Source organism: Naegleria gruberi (assembly GCF_000004985.1).
Source record: "Naegleria gruberi genomic scaffold NAEGRscaffold_13, whole genome shotgun sequence".
In the NCBI taxonomy this organism is placed as follows: Eukaryota; Heterolobosea; class Eutetramitea; order Acrasida; family Naegleriidae; genus Naegleria; species Naegleria gruberi.
This window is the reverse complement of record NW_003163314.1, coordinates 343,129-368,821: the sequence shown is the minus strand read 5'-3', so window position 1 is coordinate 368,821 and position 25,693 is coordinate 343,129. Positions and strand designations below refer to the sequence as shown.

At 34.1% G+C, this 25,693-nt stretch overlaps 13 protein-coding genes across 13 annotated transcripts; 6 read left to right on the top strand and 7 right to left on the bottom strand.

The window, feature by feature from the left end:
* Positions 1-192: 192 nt before the first annotated feature.
* On the top strand, positions 193-741 carry NAEGRDRAFT_65294 (uncharacterized protein; the record flags this gene model as incomplete). The annotated part of the gene is made up of 1 exon (XM_002679562.1): positions 193-741. One exon carries the CDS (start codon positions 193-195, stop codon positions 739-741), a length of 549 nt encoding a protein of 182 aa, XP_002679608.1.
* Positions 742-1,285: 544 nt separating this feature from the next.
* NAEGRDRAFT_65293 (uncharacterized protein) lies at positions 1,286-1,982 on the top strand (the record flags this gene model as incomplete). The annotated part of the gene is made up of 2 exons (XM_002679561.1): positions 1,286-1,727; positions 1,783-1,982. The coding sequence occupies 2 exons, from the start codon at positions 1,286-1,288 to the stop codon at positions 1,980-1,982; spliced, it is 642 nt and encodes a 213-aa protein (XP_002679607.1).
* A 43-nt stretch (positions 1,983-2,025) lies between these two features.
* NAEGRDRAFT_32036 (uncharacterized protein) lies at positions 2,026-3,540 on the bottom strand (the record flags this gene model as incomplete). Its single annotated transcript, XM_002679456.1, has 3 exons — positions 2,026-2,812; positions 2,900-2,973; positions 3,019-3,540. 3 exons carry the CDS (start codon positions 3,538-3,540, stop codon positions 2,026-2,028), a joined length of 1,383 nt encoding a protein of 460 aa, XP_002679502.1.
* A 210-nt stretch (positions 3,541-3,750) lies between these two features.
* On the bottom strand, positions 3,751-5,439 carry NAEGRDRAFT_31967 (uncharacterized protein; the record flags this gene model as incomplete). The annotated part of the gene is made up of 2 exons (XM_002679455.1): positions 3,751-4,127; positions 4,263-5,439. 2 exons carry the CDS (start codon positions 5,437-5,439, stop codon positions 3,751-3,753), a joined length of 1,554 nt encoding a protein of 517 aa, XP_002679501.1.
* A 918-nt stretch (positions 5,440-6,357) lies between these two features.
* NAEGRDRAFT_65290 (uncharacterized protein) lies at positions 6,358-7,878 on the bottom strand (the record flags this gene model as incomplete). Its single annotated transcript, XM_002679454.1, has 1 exon — positions 6,358-7,878. The coding sequence occupies one exon, from the start codon at positions 7,876-7,878 to the stop codon at positions 6,358-6,360; it is 1,521 nt and encodes a 506-aa protein (XP_002679500.1).
* Positions 7,879-8,294: 416 nt separating this feature from the next.
* On the top strand, positions 8,295-11,776 carry NAEGRDRAFT_57493 (uncharacterized protein; the record flags this gene model as incomplete). The annotated part of the gene is made up of 2 exons (XM_002679560.1): positions 8,295-10,477; positions 10,571-11,776. The coding sequence occupies exons 1-2, from the start codon at positions 8,297-8,299 to the stop codon at positions 11,774-11,776; spliced, it is 3,387 nt and encodes a 1,128-aa protein (XP_002679606.1). The 5' UTR covers positions 8,295-8,296.
* Positions 11,777-12,021: 245 nt separating this feature from the next.
* On the bottom strand, positions 12,022-13,214 carry NAEGRDRAFT_79038 (uncharacterized protein; the record flags this gene model as incomplete). The annotated part of the gene is made up of 1 exon (XM_002679453.1): positions 12,022-13,214. One exon carries the CDS (start codon positions 13,212-13,214, stop codon positions 12,066-12,068), a length of 1,149 nt encoding a protein of 382 aa, XP_002679499.1. The 3' UTR covers positions 12,022-12,065.
* An 864-nt stretch (positions 13,215-14,078) lies between these two features.
* Positions 14,079-15,839, bottom strand: NAEGRDRAFT_47593 (uncharacterized protein; the record flags this gene model as incomplete). Its single annotated transcript, XM_002679452.1, has 1 exon — positions 14,079-15,839. One exon carries the CDS (start codon positions 15,837-15,839, stop codon positions 14,079-14,081), a length of 1,761 nt encoding a protein of 586 aa, XP_002679498.1.
* A 271-nt stretch (positions 15,840-16,110) lies between these two features.
* On the top strand, positions 16,111-18,033 carry NAEGRDRAFT_65285 (uncharacterized protein; the record flags this gene model as incomplete). The annotated part of the gene is made up of 1 exon (XM_002679559.1): positions 16,111-18,033. The coding sequence occupies one exon, from the start codon at positions 16,111-16,113 to the stop codon at positions 18,031-18,033; it is 1,923 nt and encodes a 640-aa protein (XP_002679605.1).
* Positions 18,034-18,289: 256 nt separating this feature from the next.
* Positions 18,290-19,147, top strand: NAEGRDRAFT_65284 (uncharacterized protein; the record flags this gene model as incomplete). Its single annotated transcript, XM_002679558.1, has 1 exon — positions 18,290-19,147. The coding sequence occupies one exon, from the start codon at positions 18,290-18,292 to the stop codon at positions 19,145-19,147; it is 858 nt and encodes a 285-aa protein (XP_002679604.1).
* A 200-nt stretch (positions 19,148-19,347) lies between these two features.
* Positions 19,348-20,766, bottom strand: NAEGRDRAFT_65283 (uncharacterized protein; the record flags this gene model as incomplete). Its single annotated transcript, XM_002679451.1, has 1 exon — positions 19,348-20,766. One exon carries the CDS (start codon positions 20,764-20,766, stop codon positions 19,348-19,350), a length of 1,419 nt encoding a protein of 472 aa, XP_002679497.1.
* A 392-nt stretch (positions 20,767-21,158) lies between these two features.
* Positions 21,159-21,563, top strand: NAEGRDRAFT_65282 (uncharacterized protein; the record flags this gene model as incomplete). Its single annotated transcript, XM_002679557.1, has 1 exon — positions 21,159-21,563. The coding sequence occupies one exon, from the start codon at positions 21,159-21,161 to the stop codon at positions 21,561-21,563; it is 405 nt and encodes a 134-aa protein (XP_002679603.1).
* A 278-nt stretch (positions 21,564-21,841) lies between these two features.
* NAEGRDRAFT_32040 (uncharacterized protein) lies at positions 21,842-24,241 on the bottom strand (the record flags this gene model as incomplete). The annotated part of the gene is made up of 1 exon (XM_002679450.1): positions 21,842-24,241. The coding sequence occupies one exon, from the start codon at positions 24,239-24,241 to the stop codon at positions 21,842-21,844; it is 2,400 nt and encodes a 799-aa protein (XP_002679496.1).
* Between the last annotated feature and the right edge of the window lie 1,452 nt (positions 24,242-25,693).

Genomic DNA, 25,693 nt, shown 5'->3' with positions numbered 1-25,693 from the left:
AATTATCTCTGAACTATTCACTCTTCCATATTTAGCAACTCATTTAGCTTACAACACAACCGTAAACCACTTTCAAGGTCGCATCTTTATCTGGTACCCACTTCGATAGCATCGTTTTCTCACAGTAAACTCGAAAGATGCAACAAAAACCCAACTCGAATTTTTCACACAACAAAAAAGAAACAACACAAAATGCATTCCTTCACCATTAACATGAAACTCTCCATTCTATTGGCCATTACATTGCTCATCACCACTACCTTCATCACTGCCCAACTCCCATTCTCATTCCTTGAAGTGTGTCCACACGAAACCAAGGACAATTTCATTCCAATTCTCGACACACCATGCTCCCAAGATTTTCACATTTCCGTAGCTCCTCTCACTCGTGTCAATGTAACCAGCTTACCAATCAAAGGTTCCTGTGGAGAGAGTTATTATCATGTCGATGCATTCGGTGTCAGTGGATATTTATCTGTCAAATATGCCTGTAATGCATATGACAGAATTTATAGAAGTGGAGATGTTGTAAAATCATGTAATAATGGTGGAGCTAGTTTGTTTTCAAGTGCTGCAGTGCAAGTTTCTCAAGGTTTGTTGAGTGCTGGACAAGTTGCTTTGGTTTTGAGTGAACCAATTTATGTTTCGGCTAAGGATGATTATTCGTATAGAGTTTTGGTTGATCAAAAGGTGTACTATGTGATGAGGAATCAAGTTTGTGCCTTGTCTTTTGCTAATTAAGTACACAATTTTAATGAATTCATTGGACATTAATAAATTAATTTAAAAATTATTGGAAATTAAACTAAAGTTCGAATCAATTCATTTTTAATTTTTTAAAATTATTGGAAATTAAACTAATGTTTGCAAATACATGTAATGGAAACAAAGCTACATTAATCCATTGCTCCTTCAATAGACCCTCCTTTTTAAAATTTCCATTTTAGAGAAAATTGGAGGAAAATCAGTTGAATGTTAACGAAATGGTTCGAAAGAATCAGAAGAAAAAATTCACACAAGCATGTCCACCTCTTTCTTTCGTAAATCTTGGGATTTCTACTCACAAATGCTCATCAAGTATCCAATCACAACGAAAGGACTCACTTGTGGTGTTTGCATTACCACTTCCGATGCTTTCACTCAACATAAACAATTTATTTCGGATAGAGAGACGAAACAAGTCGATTCCCATACACATGAAATACTGCGTTCCATAAAATTATTTACCTATGGGACGATATTACTTGGTCCTTCTCTGCATTTTTGGTTTCGAGCTCTGGATAGAATGCTACCAAGAATTGTGATAAACTCAACAACGAATCATCAGACAATTACTTTGCCATTCAGAAAAATTCCCTTCCTAAACAAGTATATTGCATCTGAAACATTGAATGGTAATAGTGGAAACTCTAAAAAGTGGATGAAAGTCTTGCATTTGGATTGGATGAACAAATTTTCAAAAGATCACCTTAAATGGAGTGCCAAACGAGTTGTTCTGGAACAATTTACTTATTCAGTATTGGTTACGTTCATGTTCTTTGTTGCCACGAGTGCATTGGATTTATTATTTGATGATTTTGAGAAGGAACAAGAGGAGGGAAAGGCATTCCATCAAAAATTTGACAATTTTCCCAAAGAATTAAGGGAACGAATTGAGAATGAATTTAGAGATGTGCATCAGAATGGAATGAAATATGTTCCAGTTGCAAATTTTATTAATTTCTTGGGTAAGTGAATTATTGATTTGGAGGAAATTCTGAAAATTCTATGAAAATTGTAAAGTGGTTCCTCCATTGTATAGAGGATTATATTTCAATTTGGTTGGAGTGTTTTGGAATGTATCTCAGTGGGCTAAGGAACATTATAGAATTGCAATGAAGAGTTTCAATGGAGACACTATTGGAGAGGAAGCAGATAATTCTCTGTTGGTGGCAGATTTGAAACAACCACAAGATGAATCAAATTTAAAGAATGAAGATTAATATTCGATTCTTTAATGAATTAACAAATATATTTGACAAGGATTTATAAAGTATAATTCTTGAGAACTTCAAAACGCTTTTCAGCAGACAAAATAGTATCTTCCTTCTTACAGAAACAGAATCTAGCATATTCCTTAGCCAAGTGCTTGTCTTCAGGTCCATAGAAAGCAGATGGTGGAATAGCAGCCAATCTAACATCAGATTGGGGCAACCATTTACAGAATTGGACATCCTTAGTATCAGTATTATTTGGATCGTATGGGAATTTAACATTCGAAACATCAGTCATTAAGAAATAACCTCCTTCAGGTGTGAGTGGTTTGAGATTGTTGGCAATTAACATGTTTGAAAGCAAGTCACGTCTTTCTCTCAATCTATTTCTAACAACATTGAAATAATCATTATCAATGGCATGATTAATACATTCAGCTGTGGATCTTTGGAGTGGTGTTGAAATACAGAACTTGATATATTGGTTGACAAGGTAACAAGCATCCATGAGTTTTTTACTACCCAAAATCCAACCAATCTTCCAACCAGTAACTGAGAATGTCTTACCAACTGAACTAATGGTAAGAGTTCTATCAAACATTCCGTCAATATTAGAAATTCTTTCACAATATGGTCTGTTAAATGTCAAAAATTCATAAACTTCATCACTGAGAACATAGAGATTCTTATGTTGGAGAACAACTTGTGAGAGTTCTTCCAATTCCTTTCTATCAAAAACTTTACCAGTTGGATTGTGTGGAGTATTGAGAATGATAGCTCTTGTCTTCTTTGTAATCTTGGAACGTAATTCATCCAAATCCAATTTCCACTCTTGAGAACTTCTTTTTTCATCCGAATACTATTTATGTCATGATGATGATAATTATTACATGTTAAATATTATTAATGGTCAATTAAATTTCCACACTATTTCACCTACCTTTTCTGGAGCTCTCAATGGAATATAAACTGGTTTAGCACCAGCCAATTCAACAGCAGACTTGACAAATTCAAGTCACAATCATGTAAAACACAAAAAACTCACCTTGTAAGCATCATAGAATGGTTCAATAATAATAACCTCATCTCCTGGATTTGTAATTGACATGATTGCAATATAAAGAGCATCGGAAGCACCATTTGTAACCAAAATTTCATCAGGACTATACTTTCCATATTCAAATCCAGACAATGATCTATCATTGTACAATCTTTGCAAAGCATTAATCAACACTGGATCACCATGAGCTTTGGCATATTGATGACAAGGTTGAGAAGCTTGATTAGCAAAAGCTTGTGTAACAAAATCATCAACTGGCCAATCAGGAAAACCTTGAGCCAAATTAATACTTTGTGTTTGAATAGCTAGTGGAGTGTATGTTGACCAGATGGATTCTTCCAAGGCTGTGGCTCTTTTGGAAATTTTAGCCTTTGCTGATGTTTTGTTGAGACATGATGAAAAACATCTCAGGCCTCCTTCTCCTCCGATGATGATTTGATCGAGATGATGAGAGGCAAATTGTTTTTTTAAAATTTGATGAAAAATTCCCTTTCCAGCTTGTTGCATTTTTTTTTAATTGTTGTGAAATTTTAATTTTTTTATTTTGAATGGAAATTGTTTGTGGAATTTTCATGATTTTCAAAGATTCTCAGTGGATGCATTACAATGATAATGCAAATTGTTTAATGTTATGAATTGTTTAAAAGAACTCGTTTCATGTGAAAAATGTACAAATATATTTACAAAATTGATTGTAATGAGAATATCACTTATAATTTAACAAGTATTGTAATACTTGTGAATGGCTTGAGCGCCTTCTTCTTCATAAACTCGTCTTGTCATGGCAAAATTATGTGAAAATTGACTTGAATCTTGATCCATATTAAGAAAATCATTAAAGCTTGATAAAATCGATGATCCAATCCATGCACTATTCTCCAAATCACAAGTCGAAGCACAAGTTGATGAAGAATCAGGTGAAAATACTTTGACTTTGGTTTGAGAAACTGAAATTCTCTTTCTAAGAGCTAACTCTCTCTTGACATCTCTCAATAAACGATTCTCCAGACCTTTCATCAAACTGGTTCCACCAAATACATGAATATTTCCCAATAATGTTTCTTGAATAGGTATGTAATCTTCTTCATTCTTATCTGGAGAGGAGAAATTAGATATGGATTCATGAATCATTTCATGCATGCCTTTGGTTATCATTTCCTTAGAACTGTTTGTTAAAGTGAGTCTCCTCTTGATTGAACTGGATCTGCCTCTCCTTGTCATTGGAGCACAGGTTGTACTCGAGGAGTGAACATTTGATAAATTGTACAGAGATGGTTGGAAGAACATTTCACAACAGACAAATTTTTCCTTTCCAATCCAAATTGTTTTTCCATCAGGAAGTTGAAAGGCATCATCTTCCAATAATTGACCTCTGGGAGAGATAGCTGCTTGGTCATCGTATGGTGACGGATATTTAGCAACTTCCTTTGAAAAATCAGTGGCCAAGTAACATGAACGTTTCTTCAATCCTTCAATGAATTCTCTTTCAGCACTTGTGCTAATTCTTAAATTATTGTTGAGAGGATTGTCTTGAATGAGTTTGGAGAAGTGTTCTGATAGTTCCCTGCCTCCTATATTAATATTGAAATAGGTCTTTTCTGATGGAGAAAGAGTCAGAGAGGTAGGATAACTATTCGATTGATTTTCTTGAAAATATGCAATACCATCCAACACAGAAATACCACTCGTCAATGAATGACCCATATCCACACAAAATCCACTTGTTTTTCCTTTCGAATACAGAGACATGACTTGAGGAATGGCCATATACAAAAATGGAATTTCAAATTTCTCAAACATTAATTGAGTCAAATCTTCTCTATACTTTTCTACAGCTCCAATAGATTCCAAAGAATGATAAATGGATATATTCTCATTCATGACCACCCCATTTTCTCTCAAATTCACTCTCATCTTATCTTTAAAAAGGTGATTCCAAAAGTTTTCCATCTCTTCAATTGAAATTACAACTCCCTTCTCAATTGGACAAATGAATTGATAATTTGGTGAAGGGTTGGTTTCAGATCTACGTTTCTGAGAGGTGCTACTAGCTTCTCTCTGAGCATGGAGTGCATCTTCTCCATAGGTATTGTAATGTGCATATTTCTGATGTTTACCAATGATGGTTGGTATAATAAATTGTGGAAAATCAGTTCCTGATAAACCAATTTTAATATTTTCTGTTCCATTGTCCAATACTATGCAACCATGATTAGTGACTGGATGTTTGTTGACTCTTCTAGGTGAGGTTTTTGGTGGAAGAGTAGGAATTGTTTTATTCTGTTGTCGAACAGTTTCGGATTGTATTTCTTGTTGATACCACGAGAGAGTGTGATAGTCTGGCGTTGATGCTTTGTGTTGTGATGAAAAGTTATCAGGCAAAGCAGATGGAAAGTGAAGAGACATTTTTTTCTTGACTATTCGATGGTGTAACTGGATTAGTCTGAAAGTTGATGAAAATTGACCAATAATAGAACAAATATGGTTTTTTGAAATCTTCTCTCAAAAGTTTGCCTCAATTTCTCTATCTTCTTTTCTTAGAAGAGGAAAAACCAGATCTTCCATAATTCTTTCTCTTTCCTCTCATTAACTCCTCCTGATAGTTATCAACAGGATCGTATGAAACAAACTCTCCAGACTCATCATCCATTTCACCACCTTCATTGGAAGGTATTTTTCCATGAATATGCCCTTCCATTCTCTTTTTAAGAGAGCTTCTTGATAGATAATGTAGGAGGTTTTTGGAATGTTCAGTACATTAAGATAGACAAAGAGCTTTTTAACATGTTGATATGAATCAATGATGAATGGGTGAAAACTGGACAGTTACAGCTAGGGGTTGTACCAATATTTACCATGTACTTATCTGTTGTCTCTTGATTAATTTCATACTGAGAAGTTAATTATCATCAAATTGTATTCCAAGTATAAATTACTTACCCATGAAGTCTTGATAACCTAATGTGCACTTCTGGAGGCATCACTCTCACAATGGGATACTTTCTAGATTCATAACCCTCATCTTCTGTGTCATCCTGTTGTGGTTCTGGCACTGGCTTCGGAACAACAATAGCTTCCTTCTTTTTTACACTCAACCTGCCAATAATAATTTACAACATTGCTCCTTTGTCATGACCGTGGTGGCCTGTTTGTCCAATTTGCTGGCAAGTGAAAGAAGTTTTTCCTCTGGAATGTGTTCAATAAGAAGTGTTTCAAGAAGGGCAAGTTTTGAAGCCATTTTTTGAATTTCAAAATTTTCAATCATACCTGCAACGGTTATCTTTCCAAAATTTGGCGGTCAAGACCTAAAAATCGTTTCTTGGCTCACTCCAATTTTTTCTTCTTCTTTTCCGATTGTTTTGGTGTATTGTCATCTTCACTGAGATTTAACATGTTGAAAGACTCATCGTTTGATGATGAGTTGAGTCTCTTCTTTTGTGATGATGGTGGCTGAGGAGTGAAGGGACTCATCAGCGAGAAGGTTATTGGATGAGAAGTGGTTGGTGTGACGAGCTCGTCCTGTTGAGAGTTGAATTCTTCGAAGAGTTTTTCTGCATCCAGATCTTCCTCTGGTATGGCTGTGTATGGTTCTGTTTCAAGAGAAGAGAATAATTCTTCGTCATCTCTCTGTGAACTGCTTCTCCTCTTTTCAATGAGGGTCTCAAGAAAGTTGTCCTTAATGACAACATGTTCCTCCTTGAAAAGGGTTTCAGTGTCTGAAAAGAATCCATAATCTTTGGAATCATCTTCAACCTTAGTGGAAGAGGTTCCTTTACGAATGTCATCGAGAAGATTCTTATTGTTTTTAGAGGATGTTTGGTGAGGATTGAGAGAAATGATGGAAGGATACTCCTTCACATTCGATCCAAATACTTGTTCTAAGAATTTGAGAATTTCCTTGTGAGATGAATGGAATGAATACAATATTTTAAAAATACCATCCTGGAAATAAGTGCTAGATCCTCTATCAAAACTAGAGGACATTCCACGAGTATCCTTATTCAAATATTTGAGAAACATTGTAGAGATACATATCAAAAGTGGGCAGTCATCTTCCTTTTTCAGTAATTCAGCTAGTGATTTGATGGTGGTTTTGGAAACAACTCTAATGAAAGTTTTCTCCTTATCTCGTGTGAAAATATTTTCTTTGAGTGATTTCATACAATCAATTTCCTTTCTTCTTTTAGGATTCAAATTCTCATAATCACAAAATAATTTAGTCTTGAAATGGCTTACTAATTCGAATAAAACTCTTTCCGTTCCCAATAAATCAAGTGCAATATAAACAGCTCTTTGTTTTGCTCTTTCCTTTTCTATTAATTTGATAAGCTCCTTGATACTATCAGATCGCTTTGGTAAATTAAGGAAATTAGAAGGGTCACAAAAAGTGTCATCAATATAAACCTTTGAAATTTTCTTTGATTTCAAATATTGTATAGTGTCTGATGGTGGATCCCTAAAGTCACCACAATACAATATACTTTCCACTTCATTTGGAGAACCTGGCTTGGCAATTTCAAATAGAAACATACAGGAACCAGGGCAATGATTAGAGCTTAATAATGTGCACATGAAATGTTTTGGTTCCTTAGAAGATGCACCTCTCACAGTCAATAAAGTAGGTTGCAATAAATCGATAGCCAATATTCTATCCTTATCTAATTTTGGATAAAGTGCAAGAAGCAAATTTCTAGTTATCGGATGACAAACAATGCATGTCTCATCACTTGCCGATGCATTCTGAAAGAATCTATCATCAAGCCCTTTAAAGTGATCACTATGACAATGGCTCAAAAAGTAATATTGATAATATTTAAATTGATGTTGCTGCAATTGATTGTTCATGTGATTTTCTTTTTGTTTTGGTGATGATGAAAGCAATTTACTCTGTTCAAAATTATCGATCGCAACCACATAATGTGGCAATAAATTGGAAATATCAGAAACGCCTGTAAAGTCAAAACATGATTTTCTAAAACAAATGTGTTCTTGTTGGTTCCGAACATTATGAACCTACCTTTTAAGCATTTTTTTTGTTTTTGAAAAATTCCAATTTTTGGTCGATTGTTTTTGGCGCCAAATTATTTGCTTTTTCCCCACAGTAGTTCATTTTTTATTTGATGTTGCACTCATTATATTAGTGATATGCTATTATCAATTGAAACTATCTTTATCAAGTGCAATTTCCAATCTCTCGTTAAGTTCGAATCTATTACATTCGTTTGTCAACTTTACCATTTCCTTACAAAAAAAAATGCTCAACATGGCCTCTGACAGCAATCACACCCACTCGTGCAGCTCATCAGGCTCCACAACAAAGAATACAAAAAGAAGAAAAATATTTATCAACATGGATAATTGTTTATATAGGCTGGATCAGGTGCTTTATGAAAGATATTGCGAAAAATTCGGAAAGAAAATTCCATCACCACTTGAAATGATGAGGAAGCCTGCTGGTTTTCATTTGGAAAAGGGTGATCAGTATAAATTGAGTCAAATTTTGATGGATCGGGACTTCTTTTCGAAGGAGGATTTGACAGTGGATAACACAAAGGGGATTTTGTTGGAAGTTTATCAGTATGAGGAAAAGTACAAGACCATTGATTTTAAATTATTCACAACTTTGAATCCTGTGAATAGTTCAGTGTATTTTAAGAGAATTCCACAGATTTCATTCTTTAATGATGAGGTTAGTGGAAATGATGATGGAAAGTACTCGCTCAGTATTGATAGGGATGAATGTATTAGAATAATGACCACAAAGATAAATTGGGTTTGTAAATTATTGGGTCATAAGAAGAATTGGTTGAATAAGATTATGTTTCTGGAGGAAGATTTAACCAATGAGACGAGTTCAGTTCTGAATTGTGCTGACTTGCTGATTTTGGGTTATCCACTTGTTTCAGAATTGAATGCTACAGATAAGAATCAGGAAATTATAATTATCAAGACAACTGACAATCAGGATTTATTCAAGACTGGGGAATGGAACAAACTAGTTGAGAGTTCAAGAAATACAGATAGAACCTTCTCTGTCATGAAGGGATGGAAGGATTGGAAGAAGAGCTGGAATTTGGAATTTTCATTGAATGATTTTCTTACCAAGTTTGAAGGAACAAGTACAGCTCAGGAAGTTATCAACTCTTCTGCTCAACCAACAGCTGTTGAGGTGCCATTTTACCATCATGGCTCAAAGGATTCCTCTGATGTTGACATCATTTATATTTTCAAGGATAAGTTACCTCCTGAAAATGATTGTAATTTGTTTATTAGAGCATCTGGAACTGAGGATAGAAATTTAGTTTTGATTCGATCAGAAGATTATAGCGAATTGAAAAGTGACACTGATAAGGGATATTTGGTTGATGTGTTTAAGGGATTGGTTGATGAGGCCAATAATGCTCTTTTCACAACTTATCCTCTCCATGAACAAAAGTATCCATGTCAAATCAGAGGACGTGTCAGAAGATTGGTTCCACTAAAGGTTTGCATGACACTTGTCAATTTAATTGGTAAGGTAAGAAGATGTAAGGAGGTGAGAAGCTTTTGCATCAAGGCACTCAATGTTCCTTCATTCAAATTGAAGCGATTATCCTTGGCTGAGATGGACTTTACAAAGCTCACCAGCAAACTGCATCCAGATGATTTAAAATTTATGGCTTTCAGATTGGGTCAAACACTTGCCCTAGTGTTATATGGTTGTGAATTATATTCCAAGAGTGAAATTAGTGAATTTTATCCAGAATTGAAGGCTCACTTGTACAGAGACGAGAATGTGAGCTATGCAGAAAAGTTGGAAATTTTGGAAAAGTACAAGAAGATTTTTGTGGAGAGCATTTCATGTGTTGACTCAGAGAGACAGTCCTTTGTAAATGTTCTCTATCTGAACAGAGAGGAATTGAAAAAGATTGATCGTGTGAATTACTTCCATTTGCAGGCCAATGGATTTGTTTGTGATTTGAAGGACAAGTTTTTAAAGTGCTTTGCATATCCATTTGATGATTTTGAAGTTTGGCAAAGACTGAAGACCCAAACAAATGAAATATCTATTGGACATATGTGGAATGATGAGGGAGATGCTACATTGCCAGAATACACCCCTCCAAGTGAAAATATAATTCCATTACAAGTTTGCTATGGAAGAAAGGAAGGAACAATTTATGAGTACTATGTATCAATGTTGGATGCCATTTATCAAGATGAAGATGAAAGAAATGGTGTTCCAATTAGCGAAGAAAGACTGAACAATCCAAAGCAGCAGTTATTGAGATATTTGGCAAGTCAGATTAACTCACCCTACTCTAAGGAAGCAAACATTCCATATATCTGCCACCAGATTACATTGCTAGATTTTAACAAGTATTTTTACTTGTTCGAATATGATAAAGAGAGTAACAAGTTGGTAAATATTCTCTTGCAGAGATCCAAGTTGACTAACTGTAAGGTGAGTGATGAAGAATTGGAAAAGACAAGAAAGATTATTTCAGATTCCATTGCTCATCTTGAATAAACAATTCTCAATACCAATCTATTTCAGCAAGTTGTCAATTCTGTTTACAAAACAAGTTCAAAAAAAATGAAGCAAAGCAATTCCTCTCACATACTCTGTGGTGATATCATCACAGTGATCATGGGTTATCTTCCACTGGATGAACAATTAAGATCACTCAGAGTTTGTTCCGATTGGTTCCGTGCCATTCAATCTATGCAATTTTTGTTCAAACAAGCCTTGATTGATTTTTTAAAAATTGATCAAATATTCGGGATGAATACAATTATCACCGAGCTAGAGTTTAGTAATAATAGTAGTACCAATAGTGATGAATATTTACGAGTGGGAGAACAGAGGGAAGAAGTGGATTGGCTCAGAATTCTCCAATTACAATTTGCAAAACTTCCTAAAAAGATAAAGACTGGAATTAAAGAAATTAATGAGGAGGAATTTTCAATTAAGAGTCTTTCTAGAGAGAATTATGGAAATGTTGATTTGGTTAAGGATTGGAATTCTCCATTTGATTCAGATCCAATCTCAATGGAAATTGGTGATGTGAGATTACCTCACAGTGTCTCGTTTTATGAATTTCCATTCGATTTGAGAAGTGAAATTATTGAAAAGTACAACGATAGTGAAACAGTGAGGAAGAAATTGACAGGAATTTATGTTACTTGCCTTGTCTATGAATTATTGTCTGTTGGTGATTACGTTCCAAACTTGTACAATGATATAATACGAGTGATACCTTCTTCGGACACGTTTGATGAACTATGCTTGGATAATTTCACCTTGGAAGAATCAATTGCAGCTGTTCTGTTGTGTACATTACAAGAGAATGGAGATGAAATTTTGGAAAGGTGGTTCAAGAATGATATCTTACTCAAGATAAAGCTATCTGATGTGATTTATGTCAAGTCGAGTCCTCATCCTGTTCCATCTCAAGTAACACCATCTCTTCTCATGGAAAGCATTAGAAGAGATGGACTCTCATCAAATATTCAATTATGTCCAAACATTGAGATTGTAGACTTGCGGTGGTTGTCTCTGTCAGATATCGAAACAATCAAGAACAAACTGCAATTACTAGATGACCACAGTGCTGAAATGAAACATTTGGATCACTATGTCTTTCCACTCTATTACAATGCTGGAGGAGGTTCATACGATATTGTAAATGTTATGTTCAACATTGAGGAGGATGGAAGGATTGTTAAACTCGTCAGAGAGGAATCAAGAACGTATTACTAAGAATTTAATAATCTTCAGATTTTGAATGGCTTTAATGATCCTCGTTCCTCAATACCTTTCCCAAAAAAATAAAAGGAAAGTTTTCCAGACTTTAATAATGTCCATTACAAGATTTAATGATCTAAATCATGTAAATCACATGCTTAAGCAGTTAAGAAGCCTTCAGTTGAAATAGTTGTGATGTAGAATGGAATTATAACTCTTTATTGTGTTTTTATTCAAAATCGCTGACACTACTCACGCCAGCTTAGCTCGATAAACTATAACGTTAGGGAAATTAGTCAAAAAATTAAGCCAATTGATTTCTCATTGAATTTTTAAGGTAGGAAATGGAATCATCAATGGTTTGTACCATAGTACCTTGAATAAATTGTTCAATGTAATCCTCGTCGTCTCCATGCTCGCTATCAGAGACGTCCAAGCTCTCACTGCTACTATTAGAGTATGTATCTTCATCAACATACTCACCATCTTCGTTCATTTTCAATGGTTTATGGTTTGGTTGACCATTAGTAACCAAGGTGGCAGATGAATTATTGTTGGAATTAGTTGTAGCATAGGATTGTATAGAACGATGGGAATCAATCTTTAAAAGGGAAGAACTCGATAATTGTTGTTGAATGTTATTACAAGAGGCAGCAGAACGAGAAGAAAGAGCACTGTCTGACAAGGAAGGTTGTAAGGCAGTAGGACTTGTTCGTTCACTATTGGTGTGATGGAATTTGTTCTTGATTTTGGCAAGCAATTTGAGAGCTTGCTTTTTCTTAGGAGATGGAGAATTAACACCAAGGTTTGGCATGGAGGAAGCTTTCTTATCAGAATGAGGTGAAACAGGAGAGGTCGGTAATTGTGTGTGGATGTGTGAATGAATTGGTATGTTGGCAGTTCTTACTGAGGAAGGAGAAGCCTGCGGATTCTCACATTGTTCTCCATTATCAGCATCATGTGAATAAATCATTCCAGATCTCATCATTACAAACGATTCTTCAATGTTATCATCCTCTTCATCATCAATAATAGTTCTTACGTGACGTGGAGTCTTGGCACTAGCATGAAAATCGACCAACAATTGACGACCATTATTACCAAGAGAAAAACTTCCTTCATTCTCTGTTACGGTCGATCTTCTCGAATCTTCCCTCATCAAGTGCTGATATTGCCAACTACTCGACTGCTTACAATCTCCCGAACCAACATTTTGTTGTTGTTGTTGTTGAAGTAAATTCAAAGCCAAAGGTTTCACCAGTGGATGATGTTGTCCAACAGAAGCAGCCGATAATGATGTTGCTTGAACTTTTACATTCTTGCAAGAATTTGTTGTTATTGTTGCACTACAATCGCCGGTAGAGTGTCGCTGCTGTTTGTTGTTTTGTTTTTTTGGATTCTTCGAAGAATGAAAATTTGGCGGGTTATTTCTGGTGCTATGATGATTGCCCATATTGTTATTGTTTGTTCTTGTTTGTGTTTCGAATAGTTTTGAAGGTGGAGTTGAATGAAATATTAGTAGATATTGGATATTGTGTTGTGTGTTCAATTTTTTGTGTTGAATTTTCCAGATGGATGTGTGCGGAGAAGATTTTGAGAGTTTCGGATTGCAATTTATTATTCGACAATGGTATTATGAGCACTCTTTAGTGGTGTGTCTTGTTTTTGAAAAAAATCGCCTTGTTGGGGAAGCTATCACAATGAAATGTGAGATTCTAACACATAAATGTTATCGTCCACATTCGTCTGGGTCAAAAATATTTTCAAATTTGTAACGACTAACAACCCATGATGCCGTGATTCTTAATTGAGAATCAAACAGTGTTCTACATTTACAATGATCCTCCAATCATGAATGTGAAGAGCAGGCGATTCTTGTCATTCTTATGTTTCGAACAATGTTGATGAATTGAAACTAAACAGTAGATGAAACATGGGTACTCAATTTTGAATGAATTGATTGGACTGATAAACAATTCAATTTTTTTCAAGATTTTCCTTCCTTGCTAGTTTTTTATTATCAACTTGGAAAGTGTTGAATGATTTGGAGGATTGTGTGCACCATCCTAATCCATTCAAAATTTCCATATTTGAGAAAGAATGGTGGGTCGTTGTAACCCCTGGACATGATTTATTTTATCAACAGCTGGCCTAATATGTGATGTAAAAGAGTTTCAACAAAGTTGTGGAAGCAATGTATTTGTGGCAGTGTAATTGCCGCCTGTTTCACTGTTTCTTAATATACAGTTATTGTCCAATCCAAATATTACAATCTCACCTATTCAACACTTCAATTAAGTTCTCTTCATTCTCTTGCTCATAACAAAAATTCTTCATCCTCTTCGTCAATTTCGCCACCAATATTGCTCTCATCAATAATTGCTTGAATTAATTGAATACCCAATTCATTTTCCACAAAATTTCTGAATTCCTCCTTCTTATCAAAATTAATTCCATTATAGTTGTACCATTTACAATAAAACCTTGTGAGTGCTAGGGAGGTGGATTCATCTTCATTGAAATGTGTACTTTGTTTCAACAATAGTAACAATGCAAATAAATTATCCATACTTAAATGCACAACAGAGAGATTTTCAATTGCAACTCCTGAAAATCTTGGTCCAAACTTTTCCACAAGAATTTTCAATGTTGACATGAATTTAGACTCATCAATGTCTGAAATGTAATCAAAAAGCTTGTCTAATTTGTTGATCGTAGTTGCAGTCTCAATTGGTGGAATAGTGGCTCCTCTCTCAATCAGGTACAAAATGGCATCAATATTTGATTTATGCCTTATGAATTGTGCAAGTGGAGATGTGCCATTGGGCAATAAATAATTAATATCAACTCCATTCTCTACGAGAAATTTGAGGGTTTTTGTCGTTCTAGTATCAGTGAGAGACATGGGAAGAGGAACGTCTAATTTGAGTCCAAACTCTTGGTGAGCTCGTTGTAAAAGTTCTATAATTAAATCCTCATGCTCATCCTCATTCATAAAAAATACACCCTTTCTGATAATACTATCAATGAATTCATAATGATCAAATCCATTACACTCCATCAGTTTCATATCTTTTAGGTATAATTCAATATTTTTCCAATTAGGATATAAAGCATTCATATAAATATTAGTGTACGGCTCTACCATACTCTCCTTAAATTTTATCAATTTCTTACTCTTGAATAGCTCAACACATTTTCCTACAAATTCAATATGTGATTCATTATTCATTGATACTCTTGAAACTATTAATTTTAACAAATAAGCAGGTACTCCTGACTTAGCAGTAGATTTCACTTCATTCTTATATTTTTCAAAGAATGTCTCAGAATTATTCCGCTCTTTCAAGAAAGATCTTATTTTCCTAGACTCAATTAATGGTTCAATATATGTGGAGACATTTAGTCCACAATCACATATAAAGAATGACGCAACTGTGTCAAAAAACTCTTCCTCTCCAATAACTTGATGAATTAGTGCTTGTTTGATAAAAATGTGAAATATTGTTGTTGAAGTATTGAAAATTCCCAAATTTGCAACCACCTTCTTATCGAAAAATTGATTATTTTCAATAAGTTTCATGATTTGCGTCCATTCGGATTTGTCTTGAAATAAAGAAGGTTGTTCAAAAGTGATGGCCAATTTTGCCATTTCCAAAGCAATCAATCTCTTTCTTCTCTCCCTTATAAACTGAATGCATTTCGTCTTGTATGAATCTCCATAAATGTCATCATTAGTTTCTTTCCTTTTTGTGAATGGCTTCATGTCCACCACCAGAATTTTCTCTCTATTTTTCAAACTGGACACATAGTGCTGCCTCTCCTTGAGAATATCATTTTTCTTGATAACAAGATATTCCGGATAGGCATAAGTAATACAATTTTCTAATGTTTCACTGGCACAATCAAGTATTTGTTGTTTCATCATACGCTTTAAAGAGGCCAACCAAAACATTTCATAATTAGTTGTTTGATACCAATCCCGACAGACGAGCATTAAATTATTTAAATACTGATCGGGTGATGTGAAGGAAGTAAAAATATGAAACAGAATCTCTGCAGGAAGGTGTTGCGCCATTTTTCATAAATTATTGTAATCCTTTGTTTGATCTAGTTCGTCTTAATCATGGCAAGTTTTTACTCCCTTTTCTTTCCTAGCGTATCGAGTGAAAATTGATTACAAATATTCAAAATTTGTAAAATTTCCTGCACAGTCTCTGAAAATCCTCAAAATCAAGGGAAAATTCGGTACACTACCGATTGCACTTCCTTGAACTGAACCTAAAACTGTTTTTCTACAAGTTAAAAGTTATCGCAAGTTCAGTTTACAAAAAAAAAATTAACAACACATGACAGAAACACTCCCTCTCGCTGATCTTACACATCCCTATCAAGAGGAGACAGATCCAAAGTTTGCCGAATTATTAAAACAAGCCTTTTCTATTAATAATGGTGATTTGAATATTTCGGATGATGCAATTGATCAATTTTGGAAGATTAATTTTGTATTGAACGGAGGAGAGCAGATCAAAACTTATCATCTTCATCAGGAGGCTTTGAAAAATTATAGTGAATTGTTTGGTGATTTGATTAGAAATGCTTTTGAATTTTCTGATGTGATGGAAAAATCTACAACCATTGGTTTGATGATTCCGAATGAACTGGCTGTTTTTGAGAAGATAATTATTCCATGTTTATATGGATCGAAACGTACTTCGATCTGTAGAGGATTAGATTTGGTAATTGCTTATAATTTCTTTGATTATTTGCAGATGGAAGGTTGGAAACAAGCTGTTAAGAAGGAATTAGATGAATTGTATTCTTTCAAGTCAATTAGGTTGAAATCAGAATGTTTGGATCAACATACGGAATACTTTTTGAGGGTTTTCTTTACAGAACATCCAACATTTGTTATTGACACATATTATATCAATTATCACTATGAGAGATTTGTGATTGGTATTAACAAATTCCTTTTAGAAAAGAATAGAAAGAGGTGCCTTCAACTCTTGCTTGGTTTTGATATCTTTTCATTTATTTCCTTGTTATCTAATGAAAAGATAGGAATTTATTCGGAATATCAAGTGTATCGAGCTATTTCTTGGTTCATCGAATCACATCCAGAGATTAATCAAGTTGAAAGGGATAATTTGTGGAAATCATTGAGAGTTTGTAGTCTTAGTAATCAGGAATTTGAGGAGCTCATGAGCAATTCAACCATAAGTGAAAATTTAAAAAATGAAATGCAAAACAACCGACTCAAGAACTATTCAGAATTGGAGCCACGAACCTACATTCAATCGATTGTGTATTGTGGATCTATAAGTGGATATATCGAAGTTTGGGATCTCTACAGAGAAAAATGCGTCACCTCATTGAAAGTGCATTCCAATATTATACACGATATCAAAACCTTTAAAAGGGAGAATCAAAATTATATTTTCACATGTGGAGAGGATGGTCATGTTATACTTTCCCGATGTTCTAATGATCATTCAATATTGGAACAATTGACCAGTTTTAAATTAGAATCGCCAGTCCTCACCATGGACTTGAATGATAATTTTTTGGTTGTAAACTCAAGTGTAGGGTCTATTCATATTTTTGATATTTCGATTAGCTCACCAACAGATCCTACTCCAATATTTAAGGAAGTGCAATTCGAAAGAAAGGCAGATACTTCAAATGTTCGTTGTGTTTGTCTCTTTGGAGATTATTTAATTGCAGGTCTAGTTAATGGTGCAGTAAAGATGTGGTATGCTGGAAACTTATCGGAGGAATGGGATGTAAAAAGATCACACACGGATGCTGTACTCTATTTAAAACGGGTCACTATTGATCATAAGGATTATTTATTGAGTGCCTCATGCGATAGGTCTGTAGTTTTGTGGGATATTTCTGATGCCCATTTTGTACAAGTCAAGAAAATTGAAGTATCCAATGGATTTGTTTATGCCGTTGATGTCATGTTGCTCTCATCAGATTTGAGTATGAACTATATAGTAACTGGTTCAACAGATAGACAAGTTACCATCGCCAAATTTGATGGACAACAATCAAAGGCATTGAGAAGTCACAAAAACTTTGTCTATGAGGTAATTGTCAATAATCTCAGTATTATTAGTTTTTCAGATGATAATACCATTCGAGTGTGGAATTCAGAAAGTGGAGAATGTGATCAAACTTTCCATCCATCATCTAGCATTAGATGTGCAACACTTCCTTCTTCCTGTAACTCTGTTTTACCTCATTCCACATGTCCAATCCAATAAATCCACACAATATCATGAATTCCTTATTGTAATCCTTAAGAGAGGACATTGAAATCGGACTTTCAAAAATTCATTTCCTACCCACTATTACCTGTACAACATTAAAAATCAACAACAATCAGTACTAATACTCATCTTAATAATAAAACAATCATCATAACACAGAATTGAACTATTGACTGAGGGCTAAAAAAGAAATTGATTTTGATTTAAAATTGGCGCACTTTATATTTAAAAAAATATTCAAAAACAAAAGATGCAGGATATTTCCATCACTAGAGAAGTCTTTACTCAAACACTGGCCCGAGTTGTTTGTTCTCCAATACAGCGTATTCAAGTTGCCCAACAAACACGTACCGTACAGGGAAATGCCTTTCATGTTCTGATTAAAATTGTTACCACTAAAAAGACTGATGATTCAACATCATCTTTATCATCATCGACGAATAATTCAACATCTACTACTGTAGCTTCGGAAAAGAAAGTTATTAATGGTTTGGCTTTGTATAGAGGACTTGATGCAAGTTTGCTGAACGCTTGGGCAAAGGTTTTAGGAAAACGTCTTTGTTCTGCTATTGTACCAAATAATAATTTCTTGGGACATGTAATTAGTCCATTGTTATCTTTACCATTCAGTACAGTTTATGTAAAATTGGTTTCCGATCCATCAATGACTAATGATAATGTTTTTACTGGATTAAAGAAGGTATTTAATGAAGAAGGATTATTAGGATTATATAGGGGTTTCCTTCTTCAAGTTATTGGTAACGAAATTCATTCTGTATTTTATCTTATTATTCATAGTGCCTTGGCTCCACTATTGAAACGTAAATCACTTGCAACAGGTTCTTCATTTACTGATGAATTAATTTGTGGAACATTGACAACTATTTTGACAAGCCTTATTACCTATCCTTTATTAACAGTTACCAGACGTATACAAGCTCAAAAGAAATCAGAACAACAATCAGTACCAGAAACTGTAAAGGCCATTAAGAGTGAAGGTTTACGTAGATTCTATTCTGGTTTTGCTGCCTCTATGACTTATTCAATTCTTTGTACTCCTGTTTCTTTTGTTGGAGACATTATTTATGGAACATTGATGAGAAAATAAAGGGTCTTGTTACAATGGTCTAATTTATTATTACAGCTACTAGTTCAGCATTGTTCAGAAAAGATTGAGATTACAATAATAAGATAGGACCTATAACTCCAGGAGTGGTTTATATTCATCCATTGACAAGTTTGGCATATTTCGCATATCACACAGATTTGGAACATTGTCACATGTAATAATAGGATGAAGAGAGCTGGTTAAATACTGTTGAAATGTTCCATTCTAATCTTTAGCAATTCGCCCAGAATTTCACTAGATGGAAGAAAGAACCCATTCTGTTTTACAGCCTCAATTTCCATTTCTCTTGTCTTGTCTATCAGGACCTTACCAAGAACACATCCATTCAATCGTATAGCTTGCAAACAAAATTCTGAATCGAATCTGAAATCATCAATGCAATATCTAACCACTTCAGGATTCTCTTGTGAACATTTCAAAATAAATTCTCTATCTTTCTTTAATTCATCAGGTACTTTACTGATAAGGTAGGCTAGGCCTCCCTTCATTGTTTCTAAAGCAATTTCCTTATCTTTTTTGAATTCTTCTGGAATTCCCTTGTATGCACTTGCACTTTCTTTCACAACTTTTAGAATCATCTCTCTAGTGAATGGAATGTCTGACAAGTTTTTAAAGTGATTGAAACTTCCTGGATCCTTCTCTACAACTGCCAAAACAATTTCCTTATCTGAGAGTAAACTTTCTGGGAGGCATTCTGCCAACATTGAACAATATTCAATTGATTTGATTGCTTTTAGTATGAATTCCTTATCATCCTTCAATGATTCGTGAAGATGATGTAGCACCTCTGAACCTCCAGCATTGATTGCTTGAAGCATGAATTCCTTATTCTTCTTCAAAGAAAGGGGTATGATGGCAGCAATTTCTGGAGCATAAGAGAGTGCTAACAAAATGACTTCTTTGTGATTTTTAGAGTCTTTTGAACCTCCAGTTGACTTGATTTTCTGTACAAATTGGACATCTTTCAAAATATCATTTGTGGCATAATTCAATGTTTCAACATCCAATTTAACAGCATCTGATATAATTGTTCTATCTTTTCTTACCTCCTTATCAGCAAATAATAATACATGAGGATCTATTTTAATCAATCTTCCAATAAGCAACTTATCCTTCTTTAAATTTTCATCAGCATGATAGAATGCAAGGAACGATGCTTCCCTCACTGCCTTAATAATCATTTCTCTACTCAGATTTGGCCCAATTTCCTGCATTATATTCAAACTCCTCTGAATTGCAATCAAGCAAAATTCATCATCCTTTTTAAACTTTTCAGGTAAATCCCAAAATTCAATCTCCTTCTTTTTGAACTTTTCCAACATTTCTTTCCTATCCACAACTGCTACTTTCTTTGGAGGAAATTTCTTCAACCCCTTTCTAATTGCCTCCTTAATAAAATTAATGTTATATTCACTGGCTCCATCCATCAAGATTGGATTTTGTTCAATCATCTTACTAATAAATTCCTGATCCTTCTTCAATGAATCAGAGATGAATTCCAACGCCGGAAAGGAACTCATCTTTACCAATGCTTCCATGATTAATTTCTTATCGGATCTCAATTCCTCAGAAGCCCATTCAAAGGTTCTACTGTACATTTCGACATTCCTCTTTACATAATCACGATCATTTCTAAACTCGATCGGAATGAACGAATTTCTCAATATTTTACGATTTTCTTCCCACTTTTGATTATCTCTACTCTTCTTCCGTATGTGTTGCAATTTGCTTTTTTAGAGATAAGCTTATTCATCATGTCCTTACCTTCTTCAACTCATCATACACTTGATGTTGGGACATTTTTTTCGTGTAATACTAGTAGTAACACATTCAATAGGATCAAGATGAAGAGTATTGGATTTAACACTGTATTTCTTTGTAATTTTCCACAACATTACAAAAACAAGAACTCTTCCGAACATTTTCTCTAAATTTCTCCACATCTTCTGAAATCTAATAATAAAAATCAAGAAGAAAAAAACAAATAATCATGAAGATGATGGGTTCCCTATGTCGTGCTGGTTTAGTAAAATTCAGCATGACTCCACGAGTCAATAAAACCAACACTGATCATTCCTACTCACAACAGGGAAGATGTAAATTCCGAATTAAATCATCGACCAATTTACAATATAAGAGTGGAGCCTATCGATTGCACAAGACAAGTGCCACTTCATCATCGGAAGAGGTCATTACAAATTCCTATCACAAGTATAATAGTGAGAAGGGATATAGAAGAGTTGAATATATTAAAACAGCAGAGGAACATCACCAACAAAAGTGGAAACATTATAGACATGATCATAATAGAGATACTAATCATAAGAAGTGGCACAGAAATCATCCAAAGGATGGATTTTATCAAAAGAGAGAGGAATTTGGAATGGATGAGTAGTTTGAGTTCTGCAATCTATTCGAAAGATGGTGACCTTGTGAAAAATGGTTCAAGTTGACAGATCGAACCAAAAGAGTCAACTGTTTACAATAATCAAAAAGCACTAATGACTCAAACTGAAATGTTCACAAGCAATAATTCTGTGCACCATTTATTAAGATTTCGAATTTTATTTTTCTAATAAGAATAAATTAAAATTAGTCAATTTTGAAACTATTTAAGAATTTTATCCACAAAAAGTATCCAAATTATTTCCAGCAATATAATTTCATATCAAATTAGAAGAAGTCACCACATGAGCATTTGCCATCTTTAAAATGATGATGCCTACTGGCATCTCTCACAATTATTTCCCTTTTTCTTATTTTGGAAATGAATTTGGTAGCTGTATGGCAATCGCCACACACTCTCAAATTCTTTCTCATCACAATTGGTTCATCTTTTGGTAATGAAATAAAAGCAAATGCCATTGCTATTCTTTCGGAGTGTCTACATAATAATTCTTTCTTCTTTTTTTCATCATTTGGATCAACATCTAACCTTGTTACCCATCTAGTATCTGGAGCATAACCAGCATCTAACATTTCCTTATTCAGCTTTTCTAACTCTTGGTTAATTTCTTGCATTCTAGGGTGGTATGAATCATCTGACACAAAATTATGGGTCTCACCATCAACCTCAATAGTGGTAATTCCAGGAATTTTCGTTGCATTATTACGTTTCATTAATTCCCTTACTTCGTTTGCCTTGTCAATTTGTCCCATTTGATTGTAAATATGTGACATTTGTACATAGTGGGAAGCTTGTTCATTGTCTATTTCTAAGAGAATATCAAACGTTCTTTCAGCTATTTCAACATTCGTATGAATTCTGCATGCTCCCAGTAGTGTTACCCAACTAACTACATCTCTTGATGAACCAATAAATTGTTCAGCCTCCTCCAAATATCCACTTCTGGCCAAAACATCTACCATACAAGCTTTGTGACTTGGTGTACATACTTGTGTATTTTCAATTGACTTGTAAATTCTTCTTGCCTCATCAACTAACCCTGCATGACTACAAGCGGTTAAAACACTTGTAACAGCCTCTGCACTTGGGAGTTGGTTTCTATCAATTATTTGTTGATACAAATAAACAGCCTCTTTTCCTTTTCCATGTTTGGCATAAGCATCTATCATAACACTTGTCAAGATTGGATCAAATGGTGGGTTGTTAGATAAATATTCATTGAATACTGATTCTGCTCTTTCCAATCTTCCAACTTTTGCATGAAAGCTTATAGTTGCACCAATCCAAAAGACACTTTTTGCTATATGTTTTGTTTTGAACTGCTGCACCACCTCCTCTCCCTGCTTAATGGCAACACTGTCTGCACATAGAGTAAGAAGGCTAACATATGTTATTTCATCTGGTTCAATGTTGAGTTTTTTCATTTCCTCTAGCAATTCAAAGGCTCTTGTAATATCTTTCCTAGATCGCAGAGCTTGGATTGCACTATTCCATGATACAACATTTGTCTTGTTTTCTTTTTTAAGTTCTTCAAATATTTCAAGTGATATACTGGTTTGTCCACATTTTGTGTAAAAATTCATTAATGTATTTGACAATTCCAAACTTGAAATTTTCAATACTTTGATTATTTCATGTAATTTCACTCCTTCTTCATAAAGTTGATTGTCTGCACATAAAGTTAGTAAAATAGTAAATAAAATAGTATCTGCTTTGATATTATTGGCTTGCATTTCTTCCAATAAACCAATTGCTCCTCTGATGTCTTTTTTCTCTCCAAGGGCCTGAATTGCACATGACCAAGAAACTACATTCATTTTCATCTTGTCAATTTTAAGCTGTTCAAATAGTTGAAGTGCAACATCAGGTTGACCACATTTTGTGTAAAAATTCATTAATGAATTACTCAATTCTAAACTTGAAATGTTCAATACTTTGATCATTTCATGTAATTTCACTCCTTCTTTGTAATATTGATTTTCTGCACACAGACCAATTAATATAGTGAACGTAATAGTATCTGGTTTAACATTGAGCAATTGCATTTCTGCAAGAAGGTCTATTGCTTTCTGGGTGTCTTTAGCTAGCACTAAGGCTTGAATAGCACTGTTCCAAGAAATAGCATTGGTATTATTTTCTTTTTTCAAGTCCTCAAATAGCTGAAGCGCAACGTTAGTGTGGCCACATTTTGTGTAAAAATTCATTAATGTGTGTGACAATTCCAAACTAGAAATTTTCAATACTTTGATTATTTCATGTAATTTCACTCCTTCTTCATAAAGTTGATTGTCTGCACATAGAGATAATAATATGGTAAATAAAATAGAATCTGCTTTGATATTATTGGCTTGCATTTCCTCCAATAAACCAATTGCTCCTCTGATATCTTTTTTCTCTCCAAGGGCCTGAATTGCACATGACCAAGAAGCTACATTCAATTTCATTTTGCCAATTTTGAGCTGTTCAAATAGTTGAAGGGCAACATCAGGTTTACCACATTTTGTGTAAAAATTCATTAATGTGTTTGACAATTCTATATTTTCCATACCAAGGCTTTTGATAATTGTATGTAATGTTACTCCTTCGCTATAGAGCTGATTCTTTGCGCATAAACTAACTAATGTAGTAAATGTTACGAAGTCTGGTTTAACAGAATTGATTTGCATATCCTTTAACAAATCAATAGCTTTGTTGATGTCTTTTTTTTGTCCAAGAGCTTGGATTGCACAATTCCATGATATAACATTCGTCTTGTTTTCTTTTTTAAGTTCTTCAAATATTTCAAGTGATAAATTAGGTTGGCCAGACTTAGTGTAAAAATTCATTAAGGAATTACTCAATTCTACATTTTCAATTTTGTGTATTCTCATCTGCTTGTGAAACAAAACTCCCTCCTTTAACAATTTTCGTTCTGTGCACTTATTCACTACAGCTACTAACATGGAAACATCAACCATAATATTGGTTTTTGCCATACTATCCAGTAGCTCGGTTACCTTTGTTATATCTTCTTTTTGGATAAGTGCTTGAATTACACAATTCCAAGATACGTTATCAGCTTTGTTTTCTTTTGTAAGATGTTCAAACATCGCGAGTGAAACTTCAGGTTTGTGACATTTGGTGTAAAAGGTCATCAATGTATTGCTCAATTCCAAACTCGATACATTTAACCTTTGTATGAACTCATGCAATTTTACACCTTCCTCATAGAGCTGATTTTCCGCGCAGAAACTAATAAGTATTGTGAATGTAATAGTGTCTGGTTTGACTTTGTTTGATTCCATTTCTTCCAATAAATCAATAGCTTTTTTGAAATGTTTCTGTTTAGCAAGAGCTTGAATTGCACAATTCCATGATACAACATTTGTCTTGTTTTCTTTTTTAAGTTCTTCAAATATTTCAAGTGATATACTGGTTTGATCACATTTGTTATAAAAATTCATTAATGTGTTCGACAATCCTAAACTAGAAATTTTCAATACGTTGATAATTTCATGTAATTTCACTCCTTCTTCATAAAGTTGATTGTCTGCACATAGAGATAATAATATGGTAAATAGAATAGAATCTGCTTTGATATTATTGGCTTGCATTTCTTCCAATAAACCAATTGCTCCTCTGATGTCTTTTTTCTCTCCAAGGGCCTGAATTGCACATGACCAAGAAGCTACATTCAATTTCATTTTGCCAACTTTGAGTTGTTCAAATAGTTGAAGGGCAACATCAGGTTTACCACATTTTGTGTAAAAATTCATTAATGAGTTACTCAATTCTAAACTCGAAATTTTCGATATTTTGATCATTTCATGTAATTTCACACCTTCTTTGTAATATTGATTTTCTGCACACAACCTAATTAATATAGTAAATGTTACACTATTTGGGTTAATATTTCTCTTTTTCATTTCCTCCAAAGCGCCTATTGCTTGTTCTATTTGTTTTTGTTGAGCAAATGCTTGAATGACACAAGTAAAAGTTATGACATCTATTGGCTTATTTTGTGAAATGATATCTCTATAGAGCTCTATTGCCATTTCCTCGTGTCCACACTTTGTATAAAACTTGATTAGTATGCCATCAAGTGTTACGCTGGAAATGTTTGACTGTTTGATCATGTT